General features: G+C 47.9%; 1 protein-coding gene across 2 annotated transcripts in view; it reads left to right on the top strand.

Annotated features, from left to right (window-relative positions):
* The window catches only part of SLCO3A1 (solute carrier organic anion transporter family member 3A1), a 295,681-nt gene that overhangs the window by 53,305 nt on the left and 214,980 nt on the right, over positions 1–27,396 (top strand). For both annotated transcript variants that reach the window (XM_004468091.5, XM_004468090.5), the window contains exon 2: positions 10,230–10,695. In XM_004468091.5, the coding sequence (XP_004468148.2) occupies positions 10,230–10,695 (466 nt within the window). The remainder of the gene's footprint in view (positions 1–10,229; positions 10,696–27,396) is intronic.

The raw sequence follows: 27,396 nt of genomic DNA, 5'->3' as shown, positions 1-27,396 counted from the left end.
ATATATATAAAGCACTTTGTGTCTGTCATGTAAGTAATTAATTGATGTTCATTAAGGTCATCATTGATGATATTGCCCCTTTGGTAGGTTGAATTCTCTCCCCCGTGTGTTCAGGTCTTAACCCCAGGCCCTGTGGCTGTGAAGCCATTTATTTGTAACTGCATCAGGCTGGGCCTTAATCCACACGATTGGGATCCTTATAAGCAAAGGGAATCTGGAAGTACAAGCCAGAGGAGGAGACGAAAGAGACAGATCACCACGTGATGGAGGCAGAGATGGATTGCCAGCAAGCCACCACCAGAATGTACAGATTTTGGCAAAAGCACCACCTCCCCATACCTTAGTTCTGGACTTCCAGCCTCTAGACTGTGAGCCAGTAAATTCCTGTTGTGTAAGCCGGCCAGGCTGTCGTATTTTGTTATAGCAGCCCTGGCAGACTAAGACAACCCCCATTTGGGAGTCTTCTCTGGTACTCCCCCACTGCTATTTCTTTGGGCAGCCACAGCCCTAACAGAGTGACTCTCTTTATTCTGGCAGAAAGAAACTTTGTTTTCTCTCTGGTAATTGCCCGTTTTCATAGTGTCATCGCTGTTGTACTGGGAGCTGGCTGAGGTCAGGGATCAAGTCATGAAACTTTGCATCTCCTGGATTAGTCCCTGCCATGGTACAAGTAGACAAAAAGGGCCATTAGGTTCCCCTGATGGTCAATGGGCCCTGTGGCTTAGTGAGGCAGCTGGATCCAGTGAGAAGAGTTCTACCCAGGGAAAATGTGCGTGTGTACGTGCGTGTATGCATTTTTACTGTGTTAGGCTGAGACCGCCTTCTTAGGACTTATGTCTGGTCCTCTTGACAACTTATACATTTTTGTTGAATGCTGAGGAGACCATTTAACTCATACTGTTAAAATTTCTTTAATAAAAGAGGCCTGACCCCACACACATTGCAAGTGAACCAGGGCTTCACATTGTTACATGGAAGGTGCGAAATCCATCCTATTGATAATAGCATAATGGAAAAATACTTGGTAATGACTTTAAGTAACTGTGTGAAGAAAGTCTATTAGTTGACTATAAAATCTTCATTTTCCTATGATGGACCACTGAACTATAGAGGAAAATCAATGATGAGATTTATTAAGTGGGAAGCAATTCAATTTAGAGATGTTTTTGGAAGTGAATCATAAAATGTTAAATATTTTCTTTGAACTAACTGATGAACATAAAAATTCACTAAGTATAAAGAGTAATTAAAAATATTCCTCCGTTGTTCATTAGGGCCATTTAGAGAGGAGATTTAATCAGAGAAGAGAGAGATGAGAGAAACTAATAAGTGGGCTATAGAGGGAAAGATGCACATAATGAAGTAGAGAAGGAAGCAGGAGATGCCAGAGATGCATCTTAGAGACAGGGAGATGGATGGGGTTTTCTAGGTAGAGAAAGTCAGGCCAAGCCTCACCCTCTCAGACAAAAGTCACCTGTTGATCAGAGAAAAGGATAGTGTTCAGGTACAGAGAGAACCACCCAGGGTGTGACCCAGAGGGAGAGCTGGTGGGCCTGCAGGATTCTGCTGTCAGGAAGTGCAAAGCAAGCTATGTTGCATATTTGCAACCCTAGGCATAGCTGCTGTTATACAGTTGAAAAATGAATGAGATTAGGAGTCAAAACAATTACATTTAGAGATCTTTTTTCAGAAGAATCATAAAAGGTTATGCCTTCTTTTAGAATTAACTGATGAACATATAATGTACTACATATAAGGAACCATAAAAACGGCGTCTCTGTTGTTCTTTAGGGCCATATGGGGAAGGAAGTTAGCAGGAAAAGAGAGGGATGGGAGAAACTAAGAAATAGGAAAAATAGTCTGAGAAAGATACAAATAATGAGCCTTGTGACAAGGTGGGACTGTCACCTGCAGTTACGGGTGAGTCAAGGGATGGTAAGAGCATTGCCCAAGGTGTGGCCCTCACAGCCCCACATGCCCCGTCACTCCTGTGCCTCCTCACACAGGATGAAGATTCTCAGAGATTCTCCACGTCATTCACACTCTGCTTTTTAACAGTGCTCTAAATTACTCAACTCCAAGGAGCTGCTGTTTAGATGAGGTACAAACCCACACCATGCACCTCATGAAAATGATGGAATTGCTACTGCCGCGTCATCATGGAAATGGTTTCAGGGTTTAGATGGCGAGCCCCTTTCCCCGTTTAGTACAAGAAGACTGTAGCAGTTTGGTATGCTTATGAATCCCCAAAATAGATACTGGATTATGTTTGTAAACTGGTCTGTACCTGGGCATGATTAAGTTATGATTTGGGCTTTGACTGGGCCACTTCAGTAGGGTGTTGAGTCTCCGCCCCTTAGTGGGTGAGGACTCACAGATAAAAGACATGGCAAAGGACAGAGTTGAAGCTTTTTGATGCTGGGGGTTTTTGATGGAGTTTGATGCTGAAGTCTTATCTTAAGCTGGAGCCCCCGGAAGTAAGCACAGAGGAAAGAGAAGCCAGCCCCGGGAAGAGTGGAACCCTGAGCTCAGAAAGAAGCAAGCCCTGGGAATAGAGGAATCCTAAGCCCATAGCCCAGACAGCAGCAAGCCCTGGCAAGAGAGGATCCCAGGAAGCCTGAACCCTCACAGCTGTCAGCAGTCATCTTGCTCCAACACGTGAAAATAGACTTTGGGGAGGGAAGTAACTTATGTTTTATGGCCTGATAAGATCCTACCCCAAATAAATACTCTTTATAAAAGCCAACAGATTTCTGGTATTTTGCATCAGCACCCCTTTGGCTGACTAATACAAAGACATATCCTTGGAACATTAGGTAAGAAATTGAAATAGTCTTGCAAATTACTGGAGTGGAATTAAAAAAAAATACCAAAAAACCGTGCATTAAAGTTTATGTGTTAGCAAGAAACTTGGCCAGTGTTTATACGACCAGATATAGGGATGATGTAATTTCCCACACTAGATTGATGGAGAAGTATGGAGCACAGGTCAGCAAACTACTGCCCATGGGCCACCCATTTTTGTAAATAAAATTTTATTAGAACACAGCTCTGTCTATTGGTTTACTTATTGTGCGTGGATGCTGTTTTTGTGCTGTAACGATAGAGTTGAGTTGATGCGACAGAGTTTATAAGGACCAGAAGCCTCAAATATTTACTTTCTGGTTCTCTGTAGAAAGAGTGTGTCAATCCCTGTTCAGAAAGCCCTGCCAGAGGTCCCCGGGTCTTCGGGTGGCTGCAGCTGACTGAGGGTGACCTCTCCTGCACTGTAGGTAGCACCTCTTCCTTGACATGGGCCCTGCTGTGGAGTGTGCCCTTTGAGGGTGCAGCCTTCCTGGGGTCCTGCTGGGCTCGGTCATGCCTGCATGTCCTCAGGGTTTCTGCCCTCCAGGCTCCCGCAGCCCGATGGACAGCCTCACAGGGCGTTCTGCTCTCTCAGCCATCACAAGGGCTCCGAGCTCCGAGCTGGGGACTGGGCCAGGTGTCCAGGTGAGACTCCCCCAAGGCCCTTCCAGCTCCAGTCTTTGGACCTCTGCTCCAGTCAGCTGCCAGCTTTGCTGAGGCGTCACTCCCCCGCGTGTCCTCCTTTCACTTTCCGCCAGCATTACCTTGCTCGAGGCGTCCTTTTTTCACCAGTCCTGTCCAAGCAGCCGCCTCTGGGGTCTCTCCTCATTCCCTCCTCCCTGCATGCTATAAAGCACTGCCAGGATGTTATTTTTGAAGGATGGCTCCTCCTCACGAACTTGCTGTGGTTCCCCGTTGACCTCCAGATCAAGGACAGACCCTCACCCTGGCTTCAGGCTGTGGAATTGAGTTTGAAGTTGTAGAAGTCACAGATAGCATGCACTCAGAGATGAGGCTGCCTCTCAGGGGGCCCCTGCTCTGTGCCGGCTGCTCCGATGTGTTATCTCGTCTGATTCCCAAAGAAGCAATATTGATGGCCCCACTTCACAGATGTGGAAAGAGACTCTGAATGACCCCGTGACTTGACTGAGTGCTCATTAAAGTCAGATTTGAACTCCAAAGCCACCCTCAGGTGAACAGGCTGGCGGTCACCTACCTGCCGGTGCATCTCACTGATGGAGAGACCCTTGGAAATGCCCACCTTGTGTGCGCGGCATCTGAGTTCACAGTGGGAGAGGGGCAGGGTGCATTTGAGAGCTCCCCAGTGATTCCCAGTCCAGTCCCATGGGTCAAGCTCTCCTCGGGAGGGCTTTGGAGAGTAGCCTGGAGCTGGAGCTGGAGCTGCTGCTCTGTGTTAAGTGAACCCCTGAAAACTTGCCTCTGGCTGGCAGCTTCGGAAGGTGATGAAGGGCTCCCCTGTACCTGGCCGTGGCCTCTCGGTGCCTCTTGTCTGATGGATTTTCTGATGATGTGGGTTTTAGTTCCCACTTTTAGGCTAGGTCCCCCAGAGCTGCAGCTGGCCTAGCGTGACACAGGTACCTAAGGTGCAAGCCTCCCCCAAATGCAACCAGCTAGTGTCGATGAGCAGAGGGTTTCTGGGGTACTCTGTGGAAATGAGGAGGAGGTGCTTTCGGTTTGTACCTAATGTAAACAGCAGGCTCTTTAATCGTTTGCAGCGGGGTAGGCTTGGAGAGGATAGGTCATCCCCTACACAGGGGTTCTCAGAGCCGGGTCCCAGCAGCAGCCGTGCCGTCTGTGAGCTTGCTAGAAATGCACATTCTCAGGCCCCACCACGGCCCTACTGGATCAGAAACTCTAGGATGGGGCCCATCAATCTGACGTCTTCTGGAAGATTCTGGTGCCCCCTGAGGTTTCAGGTCCTCGGCTCTCAATCGACTTTTAGTGGGTGACTGGGTGCCTGGACTGCCAGCGGCGTTCAGCCCGGGAGCTGGATAAAACCTTAGAATGCTAGGCCTCCCCTCAGGGCTGTAGGAGCTATACTTCTAGTAAGAGCTCCAGGAGCCTCTCAAATGCAGGCGGGTATCTTTGAATCACTTGGCTCAGGGTAAAGTCACATCTGCCTTTCTTTTCCTCCTGGCATTGCTGCTCCTTCGGCTCTCATTGTCAGGCCATTTCCACCAGTCCTGTTACCCATTAAGTAAAGACAGCCATTCCCATTGGCACACGTCTGCCCCATGGCTGGATTCGTCCCTGCCACAGCAAGGCCACAGTGGGCTTTATGGTCTCCTGTATACTTAATTAGTCCATCTTCTCAAAAGTGTGTTTGAAGTGAATGAAGACATTAGTCCCTGATCTAAATGATCCACAAAGCATCTTTTTTTTTTTTTTTTAAAGATTTATTTTTATTTATTTAATTCCCCTCCCATCCCCTGGTTGTCTGTTTTCTGTGTCTTTTTGCTGTGTCTTGTTTCTTTGTCCGCTTCTGTTGTCGTCAGCGGCACGGGAAGCTTGGGCGGCGCCATTCCTCGGCAGGCTGCTCCCTCCTTCGCGCTGGGCGGCTCTCCTTATGGGTGCCCTCCTTGCGCGTGGGGCTCCCCTACGCGGGGGACACCCCTGTGTAGCACAGCACTCCTTGCGCGCATCAGCACTGCACATGGGCCAGCTCCACACGGGTCGAGGAGGCCCGGGGCTTGAACCGCGGACCTCCCATGTGGTAGACGGACGCCCTAACCACTGGGCCAAAGTCCGTTTCCCCACAAAGCATCTTTTCAGAATGTTTGTGTAGTTTAACTGTTGACACAGCCAGGCAAAGGGGTATCCCCAAGGCCTGTGAGAGGCCACAGGTCAAGGGAGGGAAGGGGAGACCCTTTCACTTCCAGTTGCCCCAGTGGGTTGCTGGGCAAAAAGCATGGCTCACTGGGTGGACTGGGAGAGAGTGTAAACTACAATGTAAATCACTAGCCATGTGGTGTAGCAGTGCTCCAAAATGTATTCACCAAATGCAATGAATGTCCCACAAAGATGAAAGAGGTTGTTGATGTGGGAGGAGTCGGGTGAGGGGGGTGGGGGGTATACGGGGACCTCTTATATTTTTTGAATGTAACGTTTAAAAAAAAAAACGGGAAAAAAAAGCAAGTTTGAACTAGGACGAGACCTGCAGGCGCAGGCGTTCTTGCTCATTGTAAGCTGGTTGTGCTTTGTTTTGCCCACAGCTGTCTGTCTCCACCACCCTTATCTGTTATCATAAATGCATGCACCTGCCTGATATTTGATGATGAACCACACCTGTTGAAATGACGCTGCTGTCCCATTGCAGAAGCGCTGCTGGGTGTTTATGTTGTTAGGCCTTAGAGCAGGAAGGAGAGGCAGCTTCTGGCTGCTTCCCACCCCACCGGCTTGCCTCCCACTCCCCTTGCACTCCACCCTGTGGGGCGGTCCCCAAGCTGTGGCTTGCAGTGATGCGCGGTGACTCCCCTGCATGCCCCTCTGCCCCACTTCTTCCTCTGGCCTCTTCTGGGTTCTCTCAGGACTCAGCACAAAGGCCCTGGTGACCCCCTCCCAATGCCCCCCCCACCTCCCGGGCAGTTAGCTGGCCGCCTTTTATGCTTCCTCACCTCCTTAAGTAGTACAAACCTTTGTAGAGTATTTGTTCATCGTGTTTGTGTTATGGTGGAAAGAAGTGAGTAAATGAAGACAGTGTTTTTACTTGCCCAGACCTTTCCAAAAGAACTTCTTTGGCAGTATCTGAATGCCACTGTGATGAGCCAGGCCTCTCTCAACTTCTTTCCTGATGACTCCAAATACTTTGCGGTTGGAAAAGCACGATCTGATCACCTAAGCAGATCTGAATGAGGAGGGAGCCGGCCTTGACTTAGAAGCACGATAGGGATGGGGAAGGGGGACGCCGGTGGGAGAAGGCTGTGTGCAGACACGGCGTCCGGCGGGCAGGGCTTTGTGCCAGTTCTAGAACACTGCTTGGCTGACTTTGCCGCAGCGCCAGTGCTAAGGGAGTGACCCCATCAGTATGCCATTCCCTAGAGCTGGGCGTCTCACCCTCCTCGGTCTCCCAGGGAGCTGTAGAAATTCCCAGGGTGCTTTAGAACCTCCCAGGGTGCAGGCCACTCCCCAGGCCAGTTAAGGCAGAAACTCTGGGAGTGTGAAGCATCATTGCTCCCCAAGTGCTTTTGGGGTGTAGGCGGGTCAAGAACCCCTGGGCTAAAGAAGTCTCTTTAAACATATGGGACTGAAAGTGCCTGAAAGGGAGCCACTGGCTACTCTGCTGTTACTCTACAAAGGGGAATAGAATCGAGGCCTGCTGGCTGGGCAGCCCAGGTCTGCACAGGACGTGGGTGGACCTTGCAGAGCTGCGGTGCAGGCCTGGGCATTTCCCACAGTGCACCTATTTATTCATGCATCTGGAGGGTGGCCAGCTCCCCGTGACTCTCCTTCATGCCCCCTGCCTCCAGGCACTCGCCCACGGCAGACCCAGCGCGTCTCCCTAAGGTCTAAGTCTGCCTCTGAATTGCTTCTCAGACCTCTTTCTGGCCAGTGGTTGGGCCTTTCTCTTGAGAAGAACCTTCAGGCTCTTCTCCCCATCCCTTCCCTTTCCCACCGTCCGTTTATCACATTTCTGTCCCCTGGCATCACTCTTGTGCTTTTCCACCCCCCATGTTCTCTGGTGTCCCTAGACAAACGATGATGGTGATGGTTATGGCAGCCCTTCCCTGGCATTTGCACATCGATGGCCTTTACTCCTGGAACCAGCTCTGTAGGCAGCACTCTTAGTCCCATTTTAGAGATGGGGAAGGTAAAGCAATGTGTGAGTTGCCCAGGTTGCATGGAGCCCTCACCCTGCCCCTCTGCTCTGCTGCCCATCACTACGCTATTTAGACAAAGGCCACTCTGTGCCAGAGGACTTTCCATGCATTATTTCCACTCTTCACATCCATCCTGCCAGGTTGGTGTTTTATTCCTATTTCATAGAAACCGAAGGTTGGAGAGGTTAAGTAAGTTGGCACAGCTAATTGAGGGAATAGTAGCAGGTTTTCTGCACTCCATAATCTGTATTCTTTCCCCCACACCGCGCTGGGTTGTCTACGTTCCTTGGGGTGGCAGTCGTAGCTCCTGATAATCTGTAGCCAACCTACCTTTCTAGCTATTTTCCATGCCGTCATGAATCGTCCCAGCCTACTTTTGCTCATGCTGTTCGCTTGGTCTGGGGTGCCTGACCCAGCCCGGCTCACGGTCTAGTGCAGTGTCGGCTCTCCCATGACAGGGCCACTTGCCTTGCTCAGAGGCACACTGCAGGGAACCTGCAAACAGCAGGAGGTAGAAGCTGTTCTCCCCTTCTCCCTGCCCTTGGTAACCCTCTAAGAGTGCTGCCTCCTCTTGGCCTCCTAAGTGTGAGGTTTGCATTGTGACCATAGCAGCAGCTTGCTTTGCCTTAGAGTTGGGTATGTGTCCACCTTCCCTGCTAGATGGAGGCCAGGTGCTGGTCTCGTCCCCATTTCTGTATCTTTTGTGTCTGGGGCATTGCCAGGCAAATAGCAGGTGTTCAATGAATATTTGTTAAGCAAATGGAAGGCAGACAAGAATAAAATGGTGGAGAAAAATCATAAAAATATTCTATCCAAGGGGCCTTGGCAGGGCAACAGTGCATAGAACAATCAGGTTTATTTGCCTGATACCCTCCAAGGATACCCATATTGTTTGAAAATATCCAAAAGAAGGGAAAAGAGCAACCAAGCCAGCCTAATGTGCTAATCCAGCTGGTCCATTTTGCCGCTCAGAGTTTTGTTTTGTTTTCACTTATTTTCTTTAGGTATACTTTTTTCTTTTAAAGATTCATTTCATTTATTCCCCACCCCCACCCCGTTTGTACTCACTGTCTGCTCACTGTGTCTGTTCGTTGTATGCTTTCTGTCTGCTTATCTTCTTTCTTAGGAGGCACCAAGAACTGAACCCAGGACCTCCCATGTGGGAGGGAGGTGCCCAATTGCTTGAGCCATATCTGCTCCCTGTTGCTTTGTCTCTTGTTGTGTTTCTTCTCTGTGTTTCCTTATTGTGTCATCTTGTTGCATCACCTCACCGTGCTGGCCTGTCACGTCAGCTTGTAGCCTTGCTCGTCTTCTTTAGGAGGCACAGGGAATTGAACTCAGGACCTTCCATGTAGTAGGCAGGTGCCCAAATGCTTAGACCACATCCACTTCTAAGTATACTTTGCTAACCATCTAATTAAGAAATCCCTGGCTCTTTTTTCCTTCCAGCATTGATTTGATAGGTACGGTGAGTGGGGAGTGTGGGCAACCTATGGACTTGAGGACTTTTACACAGTTTCCTGTGCCCTGAATAGGAGTGGTGTGTGGGGTGGGGGAAATAGTGTTTCCTGAAGGATGAAAACAGATGCCAAGAAAAACTCCCTTGGTATGAGGAAATTTAATTCTTTCAACAGTTGAAATAGGGTTATAATATCAAAGAAAGAGTTATCTGAATCTTTGGGTTTAAATCAATTTGCACAAAGGCCTTTTTAAAATTATCATAACATAGGAAACATAAATTTTGCCATTTAAATCATTTTAAGTGTACCCTTCAGTGGCATTAATTATATTTACAGTGTGCTATCATCAGCACCATCCATTACCAAAATTTTTTCATCACCTAAAATGGAAACTTTGTATCCATTAAGCAATAATTCTCTAAACTCTAATCTCCTTTCTGCCTCTATGGATTTGCTTACTCTAGCTATTTCATATAAGTGGAATCATACAATATTTGTCCTTTTGTGTCGAACTTGTTTCAGGCAACATAATGTCCTCACGATTCATCCATATGGTGGTATGTAGCATTCCTTTTCGAGAGGAGTATTCCACTGTGTGTATATGCTACGTTTTGTTTATTCATCTGTGGATGGACACTTGGGCTGCTTCCACCTTATGGCTATTTTGAAAAAATGCTGCTGTGAACATTGTTGTAGAAATATCTGTTCGTGTCCCTGCTTTCAGGTCTTTTAGGTACCTAGGACTGGGATTGTCAAGTCATAAGGTCGCTCTCTGGTTAACTTTTTGAGAAACCACCAAACCCCTTTCCACAGGGGCTGAACCATTTTAGGTTCCCACTAGCCATGGAGGAGAGTTCCAATTTCTCCACATCCTTGCCAACACTTATTTCCAGTTTTTAAAATAAATATTAGCCCACCTAGTGGTTGTGAAGTGGCATCACACTGTGGTTACACAAGTGCCCCGTTGCATCTTGTAAAAGTGAGAGTGGGTGGATCAGGGAAAGGGCAGGGTGACCGGGGAGGCAGGAGGGCGGCTTCCTCCACGGCCACCTGAATTTGCTCAGAGCTTTTGTTCCGCTCCCCGCAGGTCAGCGTCCTGACCACGCTGGAGCGGAGGTTCAACCTGCAGAGCGCCGACGTGGGCGTCATCGCCAGCAGCTTTGAGATCGGGAACCTGGCGCTCATCCTCTTCGTGAGCTACTTCGGGGCGCGCGGGCACCGGCCGCGCCTCATCGGCTGCGGCGGCATCGTCATGGCGCTGGGCGCGCTGCTCTCGGCGCTGCCCGAGTTCCTCACCCACCAGTACAAGTACGAGGCGGGCGAGATCCGGTGGGCGGCCGAGGGCCGCGACGTGTGCGCCGCCAACGGCTCGGGCGGTGACGAGGGGCCGGACCCCGATCTCATCTGCCGGAACCGCACGGCCACCAACATGATGTACTTGCTGCTCATTGGCGCCCAGGTGCTCCTGGGCATCGGTGCTACCCCCGTGCAGCCCCTGGGGGTCTCCTACATCGACGACCACGTGCGCAAGAAGGACTCCTCGCTCTACATAGGTAGGGGGCGTCTCAGGGCGGGGCTGGGGGAGGGAGGCTAGCCCAGTCCTGATGTGGCGCTCGTTGTGGGGTGCAGCGCGGGGCGTTGGTGAAGGGCAGGTGGACCTGTGCACTTTCCTTTTGGCCGGCACCTCTCCTGGTCCCAGAAAATGAGGCTTGCCGAGGTTGCACCCTCAGAGCATTCTGGTGTCACTGTCTGGGATGCCACCCTGGCCATGGAGCTTTTTAACAGCGCCCCCCAGATGGCTCCAATGGGCAGCAAAATGTGAGATCCAGGGTGCTTGAGCATTTACAAGTCTGGAGTGGGACGACATGGTCAGGAGGAGGTTGATGTTTACCTGCTGTGTGTGTGTGTGTTGTGTGGAGAGGCCTTTTGGGTTGACATATGGGAACCCCTAACTTTGTTTTTTCTTTATTGGCCATTTATTTATTATTTTAATTTTTTTTATTTTTCGGAAACCCTCCTTTTAATAATCAGAACGCTCTCCTGGTCATTGTACCGATGCTGGGTTACGGCATTCTCAGCATTCGGTATCATTGGAAGTTGGTCATGTGTGGTCATTTTTTTCTGTATTGGGGGAATGCAACGAAACCGAATATTCAGACAGAAAAAGGGTATGCATGTGATTTTACGCATGATTGGGGGCTGTAAGTGTTTCTGATGTGTTACACTGGAAGGACGTTGGCCACTCGTGGCCTTGGATGCTGCGGCATCTCAGTGATGAGGGGCCCACGCAGCATACGGCATCCTGGATCTCTGCTTGTAGGCACCGTTGGGCGGTCATTTGTAGGGGCTGGGCTGGCCTGCCGAGCATCTCCATCCCTTGTTCACCAAATATAATTTGCCTCCCACAAGGTGTTAGATTATTTTGACACCTCCCCTGTCACCGAGTGCTCAGGTTTGAAAAACGTTAACCTCTACCTGGGGGAGCTCTGTGCCAGGTTTCCAGAAAGCTGTGTGCCTTGGGGTATGAAGTTAATTATAATAGCGCGGTTTAGGTTCAAACAGAATTTGAGATGGATTTGACATAAAACTTCCTGCCTGCCCAGCTCCCACCGTCTGCTGGTCAAGCATTTAAATGGTTAGACACCTGAACGCAGGTTTTCCTTTGTGCCTTTCTCTCCTGGCTCTGGAACGGAAGGCCTCTGTTGAACAAATACGGTGCTGCCCTATGTTTCAGCCCTTGGTGATCAAGGTTCTGGGTGGGAAGGATATGCTTCCCTGTCCAGGGTGGTGACCCATGAGCCTGGTCACGACCTATGGTGTAGAGGATGCAAATAGAGAGGATGGCTCAGGCCGGAGATGGCCTTCAATTATTATATCTGGAGGGGAGGGCAGGGCTGAGGGGTGGGTAAGGAAATTATTGACATTCTTTGACTTTCAAAGCTTGAGTGAAAGCCCCTCTGTGTGAGTAAGCTGCAGACCAGGACGTGGGTTACAGTGTGTGCCAGACAGGTCTCCTGAAGCACAGCCAGACAACTGGCCCCCGACTTGGCCGCTGCCCCCCAAGGGCCCTGAAAGAGATGGGGAGGAAGCCAAGGGAGCTTGCTATCAGGTGACAGAGCCAGAGCAGGGGGAAGGAAATGGGGATGAAAAGCTGGGTTCTCGTCTCTAATGATAGAAAGAGCTAGCATCATTTCCCGCTGAAATCCCTCCTGAAGTCATCCCAGGGCTAAAGCGCCTCTGCCTGGGGCTCCCTGCCTAGAGTGGCAGGCTCAGTACCCACTTCCGAAGTATTCCCTGGGGATCTGGGTATTTCCCCCTCCACATGGGGCCTGGTTTGCACGAAGCTGGAGGAGCCAGAGGCTCCTGGATTCGTGTGTGGGAGGTGGGTGCATCAGCAGAAGGGCTGACCTTTCCAGGCAAAGGGCCTTCTCCAATCATGATGTAGTTAGTCTTTGGTAGGAAGAAGAGTGCGTGGCAGATTTCTGCATGGATACCTTGTTTTCCTCTCCAGTAGTGGGAGAGAAGTAGTGTGAGAGCTTGGGCCACTGCCTGTTTGCATGATGCCTGGAGGTCTTGGCAGTTCTGGTCCATCTGGCCAAATTCCCAAGCTTGGTGGGTCAAGGCTGTGGAGATGGCCATGCCAAGGCTCACAGTGCCACCTCTGCCTCTCGGAACTAGCCTTGTGGGTCTCTGTTTATAGGGAGCAGCACAGACCAAGCTTTCTGCACAGATTGACCCTCAACAGGTGGCCTTTTATTCCAGGCATAGTTTCAATTCTCCAGGAACAGCTTAAGAAGATGGTTCATATGCAGAGCATAACGGTCCATTCAGCTATGGTATAGGTCTTAAAGTGTTTATAATCATGATGTGCACTCAGCATTTATCCCCTCTAATAGGGCATTAGGCCCCAAAGCCACTAAACTTTGCTTCAGGAAGTATATGCTGGTGCCCACCGAATGGGATCAAGGCGAATTTATGGCTTCTTAATTCCATTTGAGAGAAGGAAAATCCAAAGGACTGACGCTGGAGGCTTGGGGGCTGCCAGTACGGAGGGACTGTGGCCATCAGGGTGGAATGCCATACTCCACCAAAGCTGTTCTAGAGAGGCCCTCACCAGACATTCTGGAAATATGCCTAATGTGTGAGTGTGGATTGGAGATGGAAAGGGTTGCGAATATTGCATGTGTCAGCTGCAAGGTTGCTCGCCCTGGATCCTTTCCTTTAGGTGGGAGGAGGGAAGGGGATATGGCATACAGCATCGTGGCTTTTGGTTTTGAGACCTGCCTTTGGGTCACCATCACCCGTGGCTGCTGCCTACACGTGTCTGCAGTGTAGACTCCAGCACACCCGGGGGACCGCGAAGCATTCCAGCTTGAGCCAAGCTGAGTTTCTCCACTGTGATGACTATTTGCTTTGGTCTCTTGTGTTCCGGCTGCTGCCAAATTCTCGGATTCCTCTAAGAGCGCTCCCCGGGGGGCTTTAATGGCTGGTGCTGTTCTGTGGCCACTCCTTCCCAGCATGGGGAGGGAGCCAGGGGAGCTCATTACCAGGGGACAAAAGCGCATGAATGGGGACATGGCTCTGCTGTCAGGCATTTCACGATAGCACAGTGTGGAGCAGTGCCTCAGGGCACGCGGCACCCTTTCTTCCTAAAAGGCCAGAACGGGCAGGGTGGTAGTGGAATCCCTTAGATTTGACGGCAAGACTTGGTCCAAGAATTGATCTTTGAGAGTCCAGTCATGCCTTTGGCTCTGCGTAATGACCTTCCATTAGCCTACTTGTCCGAGCTGTCCCGTTTCTCCAAGTCCCAAATACTGCAGGTCATATTTGCTTTTTATTTTAAAGATTTATTTTATTTATTTATTCCCTCCCCCTCCCATTGTTTGTGCTCACTGTCTGTTCTCTGTTCCATTTGCTGTGTGCTCTCTGTGTCTGTTATCTTCTCTTTAAGAGACACTGGGAACCAAACCTGGGACCCCCCATGTGGAAGAGAGGCACTCAATCGCTTGAGCCACCACATCTCTCTGCTTTGTTGTGTCTCTCCTTGTCTTTCCTCTTTGTGTCTCCTTGTTGTGTCATCTTGTTGTGTCAGCTCACTGTCTTGCTCATCTTCTCCAGGAGGCACTGTGAACCGAACCCAGAACCTCCTATGTGGTAGGGGGTAGCTCAATCGCTTGAGCCACATCTGCTTCCCCATATTTGCTTTTTATGAAAGTGTAAGTAGGATGATAGGATGGGCTCACCATGCTCTTTTATTAGGTACTGCTACTTGGTTAATTACCTTTCTTTTGAGGAGGAGGAGTAGGAACAAGAAGAGAGCAGTAATGATTTTTAAAATAGCTTTTTTCTGACTTAAAAGGTTGTTCACTGTCAACAGTTTTAGAAGCATAGGAAAAGAATAATTAAAGAATAGTTACTCTGAGCTTCTACTATATATATAATTCTAGTTTTCTTTCTCTGTGTTGGTATGTTTTTCTACAAAATGTGCTTGTAATGAACAGTGTCTTGTAAGATCATTTTTCTCTTAATCCTTCATGAGTATATGCCCATGTCATTAACTGTTCTTCCATGGTGTCATTATCCCTGCCTACACAATACATAATATTTCTAATGGATATATACCGTAATATTTCATGCCCTTTATCGTTGGACATAGACTTTTAAAATTTTTTCTCTTCTAAACAAAGCAGACGGGTGTAACTGTGATTCTGAGAGGTTAACCTGCCCAAGGGCGTTAGGCTGGATGGGGTTGGGCTCGAACGGAGCTCTGTCTGAGTCTCAGAGGGAAACTCGTTCTAGGCCTTTCTGGGATCGGCTCCCAAGGCTGGGATGGGGGTAGAAGGCTGGTAGATGGTTCCGGGGGTCACATGCTGGTCAGAGACATCATACAAGGCAGCCTGAGGCCTTGAGGAAATCTTAGGAGCTGGGAAGGTGGAAAGAGAGCAGGTGTCTCCCATCCCCTGGGCTGCAGTAAATGGAGAAAGAGTGGTCACGCCCGAGTGGAGAGGCGGGTGTAGAAGGGAAGAGCGGAGGGCCCCAGCCGGCAGTTCAGGTCAGGGTTCTGGAAAGAGGCTCCTCTCCTGTTTCCTGCTGCTGGAGTAGGGTGGGTTCAGACCAGAACTGAGGCTTAGGGGGCGGAGGGGGCGCGCGTCTCCTTAGCCCTCTCCAGCTACCTTCTCAAGGCTGTTCGTTCCATTTTTGGATGGTGATAGGCATTAGGAAGTGTTAGAAATTGCCTCTTGAGAACTTTCTACGCCCTGGTTCTGGTTCTCCTCTCTGGGCCCACCTTGATGCGTTCCGACCCCTCCTCCATGTGTGGACAGCTCCCCGCAGTGGCCCCAGCCTCCTGGGGGGGGGGGGGGGCGCTGCCTGGAGCTCGGCTCTTCTGCCTGGACCTTCCTTGATGGGGTTTCTGCCTGGAAACGTCCTTGATGGGGTTTCCCACCATGCTTCAGCTGTGGTCTCCACTTTAGAGGGGAGTGCCGGGCACTGGGGGTGTGCGAGCCCCAGGGCTCAGTACCGACTCTTACCTCATTCATCTTACCTTTTCTACATGGAGCTGCATTGGGCTGTTTTTTTCCCTCTCTGAAGGTCCCTGAAGAAAATTTTGAGGATGTAGCTTTTTAAAAAATCTTTTTATTTTAGAAGAAGAATAGTATCACAAGATGATGCAAAATATAAGAAATCCTATATATCCTCCATCCATTTCCCCCCAAGGGGAGTGTCTTGCCCAGCTATAGTACAGTATCAAAACCAGGAATTTAGCATCAGTGCTCTGCACAGCGCTTATTCACATTTCACCAGTTTTACATGCACTTGTTTGTATTTGTGTATAATTCTGTGCGTTGGATCACGTGTGGCGGATGTAGTTTTAAAAAGGCAGATTGGGAGTCAGAACAGAGGGTATTGCACCCTGCAGGTGGGTTTGGCAGGCACATGCACGCATGCAACGCTGACATACACACACGATACACGCCCCCGCAAGTAGGCAGACACACACTTAATCAGAGGAGGAGAGCGAGGAGGAGATGCACACCCAGGGAGACACAGGGAGACACGGAGGGACACAGAGATGGGGAAGGTCGGCAGTTTCTCCAGAGAATGCGAGAAGGGAACTGGGGAGAGGACAGCGGTTGCTTGAGGACGGCTTCCGGGCGGGCGCCTGTGTTGTCAGGGCGCTTGCAGCTTGGCTCGATACCTCGATACGCCGAGCAATTGCTCCAAGTCGGCAGCACGTATTCTAGACAGGAATGTGTCATGTTTCCTTTGTTTATTACTTATATTGAAACCCACTGGAGCCCTCCATGTTCCAGTTAATGATGCAAAGAGAATTATTCTCAGATTTCATCTGCCAAGTGTTTGTTTAACACAAAGGTCAGAATAATACCAGCCACCAGGCGAGAACCAAATTTCTCTTTAGAGCCCTGGGAGGAAAGAGTTATTTTGCTTCTGATGAGTTTTTGTTTTTTTTTTTTTAACTTGGCATTGGGTAAAATGTGGTATAACTCTCCAAAGAGTGGGAATGAATCAAATACACTGTGACTGCAGTTCATCTGAAAAAATAATTAAAAAGCTATCCCTCCTGGGAGCAAGCAGAGCTCATTATAGTCTTGCGACTTCATTGATATTAAAGTTTCCCTCATTAATTTCTTTTTCTAGAATAAATGACACTGTAAAACGGGTCCATTTGTTTTGGCCATATTCCATTCCTTCTCCCCAGCTGCCCGGTCACATGCCATTTCCAGTGTGTGTTTAGCAACGCGCTAGGAAACGTGCCTGTGGCTCTTATCTGGTGTTTCCATATTGCTTGGTGTTTCTCATTCATTTTCAGCCACTCATAATTCATGCCCTGTGGTGCACGGAATCACTGCCGTGCTCACTGCCTGAGTGACCTTGGACAAGAATCCCAGCCTCAGCTTGGAGTCCGACAAGACTTGAGATGGAAATTCTGGCCCCTCCATGGACCCGCCTCTGGGGTCTTGGACCTAGTTCCAACCTCCCTGAGCCTATTTCCTCCATGGTAAAATGCTGAACCCTGGGCACTAGATCTCATGTGCTGAGTGGGGCTCAGTAAACACTGTCCTGTTCATCTTTCTTGTCATAGCTTCTCTGTTTCTAGATGAGCTTGTTCATCTAGAAACTTGTTCCACATATTAGCAGGTTTCTTGACAAGAGTAGTTGGATCCTGATTTCCAGCCTGGGATGTAATCCATCTGGTAGAGCTGAGAATAACAGCCCTTTCGGTCCTGAATTAAACCAGCAGGGCTCTTCTTTTCCTGCAGACCCCCTCAAAGTACATAAAGTGCTAGCGCTGCTCCAGGCAGCCAACGAGTGCTCTGTGTTAATTTGGAGGCACCACGGCATATGGCCATTGCCCCAATGTGATGCTCTCTGAGTTCCAGCCAGTGCTTCTTAATTTGGGAGGGTATTGTGTGAGTTTTTAAAAAATGATATACTCTCATGTTAGTAAAATTAGGAAAACCAAAATTATATTAAAAATTAATAGTCTGGATTCTAGGTACCTATAGCTAATCACTCTCAATATTTAAGTCTATTTCATTCCAGATATTTTTCTTGGTATATATTTTTACTTGCTGAAAATCATATCATAAGGAAACCTGCCTTTTATCAATCAATGCATTGTAAAATTTTTTTCTATGTCATGCATGATAGATATCATTTTAGATAATTGCATAATATTTTATCAATTGAGGCACGTTGGAGTCTGTCCATTGGATAGTATGGGGACGAACTTCTACGTAACTTTAGCCTCTTCCAGGTTTGCTGAAAACTTTAAAACTCAGGTTAGTTCACATTGATTTTAGTGTGAGCTGGAAACCAGCTATTGGCCTTAATGTGACTTTCTCCAGAAGATAAATGAGCGAGACACAAGAGCATCACGAAGCAGGCTTCGGGCCGAGAGTGGTGCCTGTCCTGAATGGTACCTGCCTCCCGCATCTGCCTCTTAGGGACGGGTAGGTAGCCCTCACCAGTGCTGCAAGTGCTCAGATAACAAGCGAGAGGAGCAGACTGGGTGGGGAAACCGGGGAACCGAGGGTCCTTGTCGCCTCCTCACCTATTTGTTGCCCTTTGCGAATACAAAGTCAGTCTGACCGGATCTTCTGATTTTTAAGTGGGACTAGAAATCCCTATTTTTCAAGTGGACTGAATTGACAACTCATTCAAATCTTCTCCAGACCCTCTGTGTGTCAGTGTGTGTAGCCACTTGCAACAACTTGGGGGGCTGCTGGTTTGGGCTCTTTGCTCCGGACCATCAATTTCAGATTATACTTGCTTTTCTTGAGTAGCAAATAAATAAAGCAGATAAGAAAGAGAGAAAGGAGGAAAGGAGAGCTGTTGCACATAGTGAATGCCACTGTGAGGACAGCAGTCATCTCTGGGGTTCCCAATGATGTGGGTGTTGGGATCAAGGAAAGGGGGTGGGTTTGGGCATAAGCACAGGGAACAGTGGGAACGAGTTGACACCTGTGGCCAAATGGGCCCTTCGGGGAGCTCCTCTGACTGACTGCTCACATATTGCTCTGTAAGAATGGGAATGTAGGAATGAAAAGAAACAAAATGAGGGAAGTGGCTGTGGCTCAAGCAATTGGGCTCCCGTCTACCATATGGGAGGTCCAAGGTTTGATGCCCAGGGCCTCCTGGTGAAGGCACGCTGGCCTGTTTGGTGAGCTGGCCTACACAGAGTGCCGGCCCACGTGTGGTGCCACCCCTTACAGGAGTGCTGCCCTGCACAGGAGTGCCGGCCAACACAGAGAGCTGATGCAGCAAGATGATGCAACAAAAAGAGACACGGAGGAGAGACAGTTAGAGACTTAGCAAAACCAGGGTGCTGAGTTGGCACAAGAGAATGGTTGCCTCTCTCCCACTCCAGAAGGTCTCAGGATCGGTTCCCAGAGCCACCTAATGAGAATACAAGCGGACACAGAAGAGCACACAGCAAATGGACAGAAAGCAGACAATGGAGGGAGGGGGGAGAAATAAATAAATATTTGGAAAAAAACAACAACAAAATGATGTGATCAGGTTAAGCATGGCTGGGTGAAGATAAATGCCATTTCCTGTTGTCTGGAGGGAGCAGTGACTTCTGGAGGGAGCACTGGAGTGCAGAAGCCAATACCAGTTGGGGTTGGTTGGGCCCTGCAGATGCTCACTGCCTGGGATAGAGTGTCTTTGCAAAGGGACTTGAGAACGCACCATCAGGATGTGTTATAGACAAGATGTAGGACTGGAAAGGCCCAGGCTGACCTCGAGAAGTTAGGTGGGAAGGGGGAAGATGACAGCAGGGGGTTTTCCTCCAACAGGATGCTGAAGATTTTTCTTGAGTTTATTTCTGGGCTATTTAGTTCTTTCTGAGAGAGAATAATCTTGGATCGCTCCCCCTCCTCCCATTTTACCTACGAGAAGCTTTCTGTGAGGGCAGGTGGTGGGGAGGGGTTGGTTCCATAGAGGTTCGAAATTTACCACCACTCCCTCTTCGCACTGGGTTATGTCCTTCCTCGTCGGTGGGAAGCAGGTGCTTCATCGCTAGAGAATTCTTTACTGTGAAGCTGCCTCCTATGAGGGTCTTTGCTGTGGAGGTTGGCTTTTGTCTGTCAAGCCCCTCGTTTTGCACCGGGAGCATGCCTCAGGTAGTTCCTGGCAGCTACAGCATGTTCGTGGGATCCAGCCGTGGCCAGGCACGATGCAGGGAAAGGCTCCAACCTCTAATGATTGGCCCAAGAGTGAAAACTGGACACTGAGAGAGAGGGCACCTTTGCATCTAGAATTGCTAGTCCAGGGATTCCAATGTCTACTTTTGCTGTCACATGCGGACAAGTTGCCTGGGATGAAGACTGCCCAAAGAAAAGTAAACCAGGGGAAAGAGAGGGGGAGAGGACTTCCTAGGTCCAGCCATGCCTGAAGCTGCCCTCTATCCCTTAGCATCCCAGTTACTTGAGCAAATCAAGTCTCCTTTCCAACATTTGCAGCTGACAGAATCCTGCCTCATCAGTCTTGAACGCTCTATCATGTCATGTAAGAGATGGACCAGGTGGTTCTCTTCAGGTTTGACCAAGCACCTTCAAACAAGGATAGAGGGAGGGTTCCATCCAAGGAAACACGTGTAAGGCACTTGTCTTGGGATCAGTTCTTTTGCAATACCAAGATGTTGACCATGAAACTCTGAAGAACCCCTGACCCTATAAATATAATAAAAAGGGATGTTGGGTTGAAAGTTCTAGATTCGTTTTCATTTCAGCAGGAACCCAGAGGCCAAAACTAGGCCCCCCCTTTCTGCCTCCCCACCAAAACCAAACAAAAGCACTTGGCAATAACCTGTTGTGAGCTTCGTGCAAGAACAGTAAAGTGTTTAATAGCAGATCGTTTGTGTGGGCGGGAGAGTGTTGGACATGCTCAGTTTATTCAACGGAGCTGCTTTAGTGAATGGAAAAAACACAACCAAGCCTGGCTCCTTTACGTGAATGCAATTGCCAGGGCCACCTTAACTCCCTGCTAATGACTTCATATTGTCAGGAACGAACAAGCTAAATGAATACCTTCCATTCCCAGCTCGGCTTTGCCATTTCATTCCTGCCAAGCCTAATGTGCGTGTGTGTGTGTGTGTGTATTTATTTTTGCCCACATACAGATGAAATCTGAAGCTACCAGAGCATTAGGCAGCTAATGGACACTCATAAAATCTTAGGTGTCGTCGTTAGAGCTGGCTTTTGGGGATTTGGCTTGAGAATGTCTGGAGTCATTACCGGCTGCTTACCTGGAGTTTGAAGCTGAGGGTCCTTAGGTGTACTGTAGGGGACAGTCCCCAACCTTCTGAAGTCGTATGAGAATTATGTATATTTTTTGCGGATGACCCATCAAAGGTTAAAACCACACGATCTTAAGAGAGTCCTGATGTTGAGCAGACGTTGATGGCAGCCAGCTCAGCCGAGAGAGCTGAGGTGAGGTGGTCTGTAAGAAGTGACAGATGGCATCTGGGGACTGTTAAGTTGTTTCCTCTTCAGTTCAAAACTTGAGTTGCTCCCTGGAGAGCCCCTGGACTTAACAACAGGAGACGTCTGGGCATCATTCAGGCAACTGCGGGGAAACGTCAGAGCGCGTTCTCAGCGGCACTGGAGGCAGCCACTCAGCCCTCCTCTTCCCGTGTGACTCCTTCTCCAACCCCCAAAAATTCATTTGGGGCTAAATTTTTCCATCCCTTCCTTCAGCCTAACTGGATGTTTTGGGAAATAGTAAGCAAATTTTCTGTGCTGGGTTGAAGTGATGCACAGATAGGAAAATTTAAAAAAAATTTTTGTTGTTGTTGTTACAAAAGCAGAAGTATTAAAAAAATCCACTTGGATCATTAATAGAATCTGAACTCTCAAAGTCAAAACTTTCCATGTGCTCTTACCAAGAGGAAATCTCTTGTGGCAATTAAACAGGGACCCAAAAAACCACCGGGTCACGAACGCGGCAAACGTTTTACTGCAGGTCAAGTTGCTGTGGGGGGTAATTGCAGCCTTTTGGAAAGTCCCTGACTTTACCAGGTTCTATTCCCTCCTCTTGCAGGTGTGTGGGGTGCAGGGGGTCTTGGGGTTGAGCTCACCCTGGTCTCTCTTCAAGGGGAGATGATTTTCTCCCCTTTTCTCTGTAGTGTTCCAAGCATGGGGTGCAAATAGATTTGAAGACCAACTGCCTCCTTTTCTGGGCGAGGCGTTATCACTCTGAGAACCTTCACATTTGCCCACCTGCCTTGTGGGTTGTTAATGGAGTTTACAGAGGAAATTTGGATTCTCAGCAAGAGGCCTCATTAACTCAGCAAGGATCTAATAGATTCTAAAATCGTGTATGGACACTTGGAACCTTTTGAAACCTAGTTGTGTCTATTATTAGATCGAAGTCATTTCACCTACCCTGGCCTCAGGCTGTACATTTGCATCATGGGGAATCCAGCTGGATATACCGTATTTATTTAAGTGCACTTTAATACCTGTGATTCTGGTACTAAAGACAAGATTCAAAGACCGTCAACGGTGTAATAAAGAACAGAATGCCTCTCCCACACTGGTGATTTCGTTTTATTTTATTTCTTAGTATTGGCCTTGTTACTGATGGCGAGCAAGGCTTTAATGGTAGGAGTCATTACTGTCACAAAGAGAATTTAACAGCTCTCTGCTTATTTAGATAAGTACACTAAGCACATGCGGACTTGAATAATGACCATAATAACATGGAATAGATTAGCTCCCATTTATGGAGTCCCTGTTCTAGGGCAGACACCGAGAACGGTGCTTTGCATGTACCTTCTTGCTCCCCCTTATAAAACCCGGAGAGATAGGGGTCATTGTTCTCATTGTACAGATAAAGAAAATACAGCTGAGGGAAGCTGAGTAACATGCCCAAGGTCGTACAGCTAGTGAGTGGCCGAGCCTGGATTAGCGTCCTAGTCTCCATTGTCCCAAAGGCTCTACCCTCTGGATGTTTTTCTGCCGTACGCTGCGCCTTACCCCATCCCTGGTTGCTATTAGTTACTCAACAGGATAGTTACTCAACAAGCATGTTGCATTAAGTGTGCGAATGGACAACCTGCTCCACCTAATTACTTACGCATATCTTTTTTTGGCATCCTGGAGATCCTGGGGTGCTTGTCATTTTAGAGGTCAAGGATGAAATGGCAGAGGTGCTGTAGTCAGGGAGAGACCTGATGGATGGTAGGGTGCAGAGGGCCAGGCCCACCCTTGGGGATTTTTGAAACTCATCGGATAAAAGTTTACTCCTACAAAACCCACGTAAGTTATTTTCAAAATCTCCCTGTAGTAAAGTGAGAGGAAGTCACTCGCCAGACGGTTGTGTTTCCATTTCAGGCCCAGCAGCGTTTAATTGGTACACATTCATTGCTGTTAGGCAACTCAGGCTTGAGTTTTCTCACTCCCAGGCTTGGCTAATTGACTTACTTTTTGTGCAAGCCAGGAAGTAACTTTATAACCTATGAGACCTCAGCTGGGACCAAGAAGATAAGAAAATAGGTTGAAAAAGACTTCATCGATCATGGATGAGGACATGAGAAAGAGAAACTAAAGAGAGCACAAACTAAAATAGTTATTCCCAGGGAAATGGACTTGGCCCAGTGGTTACAGCGTCTGTCTACCACATGGGAGATCCGCGGTTCAAACCCCGGGCCTCCTTGACCCGTGTGGAGCTGGCCCATGCACAGTGCTGATGCGCGCAAGGAGTGCCATGACACGCAGGGGTGTCCCCTGCATAAGGGAGCCCCACGCGCAAGGGGTGTGCCCCATAAGGAGACCCGCCCAGCGCGAAAGAAAGTACAGCCCCTGCCCAGGAATGGCACCGCACACACGGAGAACTGACACAGCAAGATGACGCAACTAAAAGAGACACAGATTCCCGTGCTGCTGACAACAACAGCAGTGGACAAAAAAGAACATGCAGCAAATGGACACAGAGAACAGACAACTGAGGCGGGGGGAGGAAGGGGAGAGAAATAAATAAAAATAAATCTTAAAAAAATAAAATAAAATAAAATAAAATAGTTATTCCCAAGACCATTCAACCTGGGAAAATAATCAGCAGCCTCAGTTGTTCATCCGTGTAGGATTCTAAAGATCTCCATGAGTGCCTGTGGCAATGACCTTTGGTTAGCAGGTGGAGGTGGTCCCACCATGGATCCAAGGGCAGAGTATATTGGGTCCAGGTAGCTGAATGTTCTTCTGAGTATGCGTCATCAAACTACACTTTCCCGAGGTCACTCAGATTTTAGGTGAACTTTGGACAAGTGGCAATCTCCCACTGGTCTACCTGGAGGAGTAAGGAGAGGGGCCAGAGGGTGAATACCGGTGAGTGATATAGTATTGAATTTAGCAACATTGTTGGAAAATTGGAAGACTGAGCCCCTCTACTCTACCTACTACCTATATGCTTGTGATGCTGGATCCATATATCTAGTCTCTTAAAAAATGTCTCCTCTTGGGTGTCCTTAGACATGGGAAACCCAGAAAGTCCAAGATCCAGCTCTTTAATTTCCTCCCAAGTTTGCTTTGTTATTGATTCACATCATGCTTTCTCTCCCAACCCTGGATTTAACTATCCATTGCCTCTTACTGAGCAAGGCTCCTGAAGGTCTCTTTTGTCTGGATCTCCAGTCCCTCTGCTCATGCCATCACTGCCACAGGCTGGGCTCTCAGCACCTCTCACCTGGACAATTGCTGCTTCCTTGACAAGTCTCCTTATGTCCAGTCTCTCCTTTCTCATGTCTGTCCTCCACATTGCTCCTGCTGTACAGCAGCTCTGTACGTTTGCCATCCTGAGAGATGCACAATGTTCTGGATTCTTGGTTATGAACGTTCCAAAAAATCTGCATTTTTTTTTCATTTTATTGCATAAAATATTGCATTTCATTTTATTGCATAATAGCAGTATGATTATGTATACACATATAGTGAATATATTAAGATAATGATATTGTGTTAAGAGACTTTAACTTGACCACTTTTTTAAAGGACATGTTAAATTTAATTGTCTGCTTTTCATTCATTCATTCATTGATTCAACAGACATTCATTGCCATATGCCAGTCTCTGTATAAGTTGCTAGGAATACACAGATGAATCAGACACAGCATCTGCCCATCAGGCAGTCTGAATGAGGATAATATCAGTAAACACTTATCGAGCACTTAGAATGTGCCAGAAACTGTGCTAAGTTCTTTACATATATTATTATTTGTGTAATTCTGAAAACAATCCTTTCGATGAAGTTTTCTTTTCTCCCTTTGAGAGGAGGAAATCAGGACCCAGAGAGATCAAGTAACTTTTCAAATAAGGGATAGCATTGGGATTTGAACCCAGGGGATTTCTTTCTCCAACGGATGTATTCCTGACTTCTGTGTTCTCTTGCTTCCAAAGAAACTATATCAGCCACTGTCATAAAAGCCAAGAGTTTGAAACACAGAAAGGACAAAATGGGACACAAGGCTAATAGAAACATGCATATGCATTTATATGTGGGGAGTTGGGAAATATTGGCCAAATGTGCTTAGGAATATTTTACAAGTGTGAGCAATGACTCAGGTTCTTGCAGAGAGATACTCTGCCTTCCAAATCCTAGCTGCCCTTGGAGAAAAGAGGCATTCTGCATGGTCTCCAAACAAGGAATTGTGAAGCCTCACTTTTCAGAGCTATCAAATGATGGTCCCTGAAAGGATGCATTCTTGGGGCAAAGAAATAACATGAGAATACCTCTTACGGTGCCTCAGAAAGAAGGCAGTGTCTGCGACCTGGCCCTCTGGTTATCTGGGACGAACATTTTCAGAACTCATGAGCATTCAGAGCTGGAGGAGTGAGGTGGGCTTCCTGTGAATCATGTGGGGCCAGCCTGAGAGGGGGTGTTGCCAGGGGCTCCCCTCAGTCCCCTCTTCTCTGTGGGTCTGCTCTGCTTGTCTTGTTGGGTGGTGTTTTCAGTTTGGAAATGTGTGTGTGTGAAGATGAAGGGGAAAACAAAAATTACTGTTCTTCTCAAAAAAATATAACTCAGTGTGTTTGTGCTTTTACGAATGCATTTCCCTGCTTCTGTAGACTGTTATGCAAATAATCCATGAGCATCAAAGTGACTTTTAGTGTTAAGTCAGGTTGGAAGGATGGGTGGCATAGCTTGCCTTCTGCAATGGCTATGTCCCTAGGTTTATTACTTTTCCCAGTGTTCTCTAGCTTGCGGTGCAGTCTCTTGTTGGTCTTGGATTTGATTTTACATTGCTACAAGCTAAAGGCATAGCTGGTTAATGTCCTGTGAATGCTGTCAGAAGACATGAGACTCCTAGGTCAGAGACCAAGGACTTTATTACTCAGGGCCTAATAATTGGTTGGTGTTGGTTTCCTTTGCATTTCTAAGTACCATGGGGATGATGCAGAGTGCCCTGCACACCTGAGTAAGTTATGTTACAGGAAAGAAGGCCACTCAACTTGGGGAAGCTACTGCTTTTATAGCAAACCATAAGCAAGCCTGCTTTTTGCCCCAGAAGGAGACATCATCTCATCCCTTAAGATTGCTCACTGCAAGCAAAACCCCCAGAAATGGCTGGATAATTGTCAGGGCATCGCGACCCATCAAGAACTGTCTCAACCAGTACTTCTCTGCATCTGTCTTATTTGTTTTAGAATAGAGTCAAGTGGGTGTCCCAGGCACTCCTTTGTCAAAACTACTGCTCTAAAGACATTTACCAGTATTCCCTGACGTTTGCTCCAGGTTTTATAGTTCTCAGGTTCGCGCTATTGCAGAAATATCCAATCAGATTTCTTTCGAAGACCACCTTAACAAATTCTGAACACTGCACATTACAAACCTCTAACTTTTCTTTTTTATTTGTGATGGGAATTTTGAAACCAGCCAGAGGGATGAAGTTGGCCAGCAATGATCAGTTTTCGTTATTACGCAGTAGAAGGATTCTTGTATATTTCCTTCTTCTCTCTTTCCATGGATTGAACTTCTTTTCAATACTGAGCCCGGTTTTCCTTGCCAATGATTTACATAAGTCTGTAAAATAATGCCCTTCCTAAGATCTTAATTTTTAACTTCACCATTTCATGGTAGGCAGCTGACCCCAGTGACCTGGCATTCTCAGTGAATTTCCTGATTGGATTTCTTATGTTAAGTAAGAAATATTAAGGGGCAAACTATTTGATGCTGTGAAGTGGCCTTATGAGTGGAGAGGAGGAAAAGGTGGGTGTGGTGTAACTGCTCCATTGAAGAAAACTGGGAGCTGCGGATCAGAGGGGGATGGATCCAATCTTGAACTAGGGAAAGTTCAAGACGATGAGGGCAAGGTTGTTCTTGCCATGCATTACCACTTACTTAAAATCTAGCCCACCCCTCTTAGCTCCTAAGATGAGGACTGTTTAATTCAACCAGATGATTATTAAAAGTATCATCTACTAGACAGAGTAAGCATTAGCCCTTTCTCTTCTTTGAAGCTTCATGGAAGGTGGTAGACTCTGGGGGCTGAAAGAGGGCATTTTCCAGGGGTGGCTGGTGTTTGGGAGAAAGAAAGGGCTTTGTACTTCCTGCTTGGTGAGTTCTAAGAGAATGTTACACATGAGTGTTCAGAAGGTGTTGCTGAAGAGAGAGCATGCCCGTCCTTGCCATCCTTTACCTCTTCTTGGAATGGCTTTTGGTTGAACCAGGTTCATTGAGGTCTTTTAGCATCTTAAACCTTAGAGGGGAAAGCACAATTAGCTTTGGGAACA

Source organism: Dasypus novemcinctus, chromosome 3, assembly GCF_030445035.2.
Source record: "Dasypus novemcinctus isolate mDasNov1 chromosome 3, mDasNov1.1.hap2, whole genome shotgun sequence".
Classification (NCBI taxonomy): domain Eukaryota; kingdom Metazoa; phylum Chordata; class Mammalia; order Cingulata; family Dasypodidae; genus Dasypus; species Dasypus novemcinctus.
Note: the sequence above shows the minus strand (reverse complement) of the source record. Positions and strands in the feature narration are given on the sequence as shown.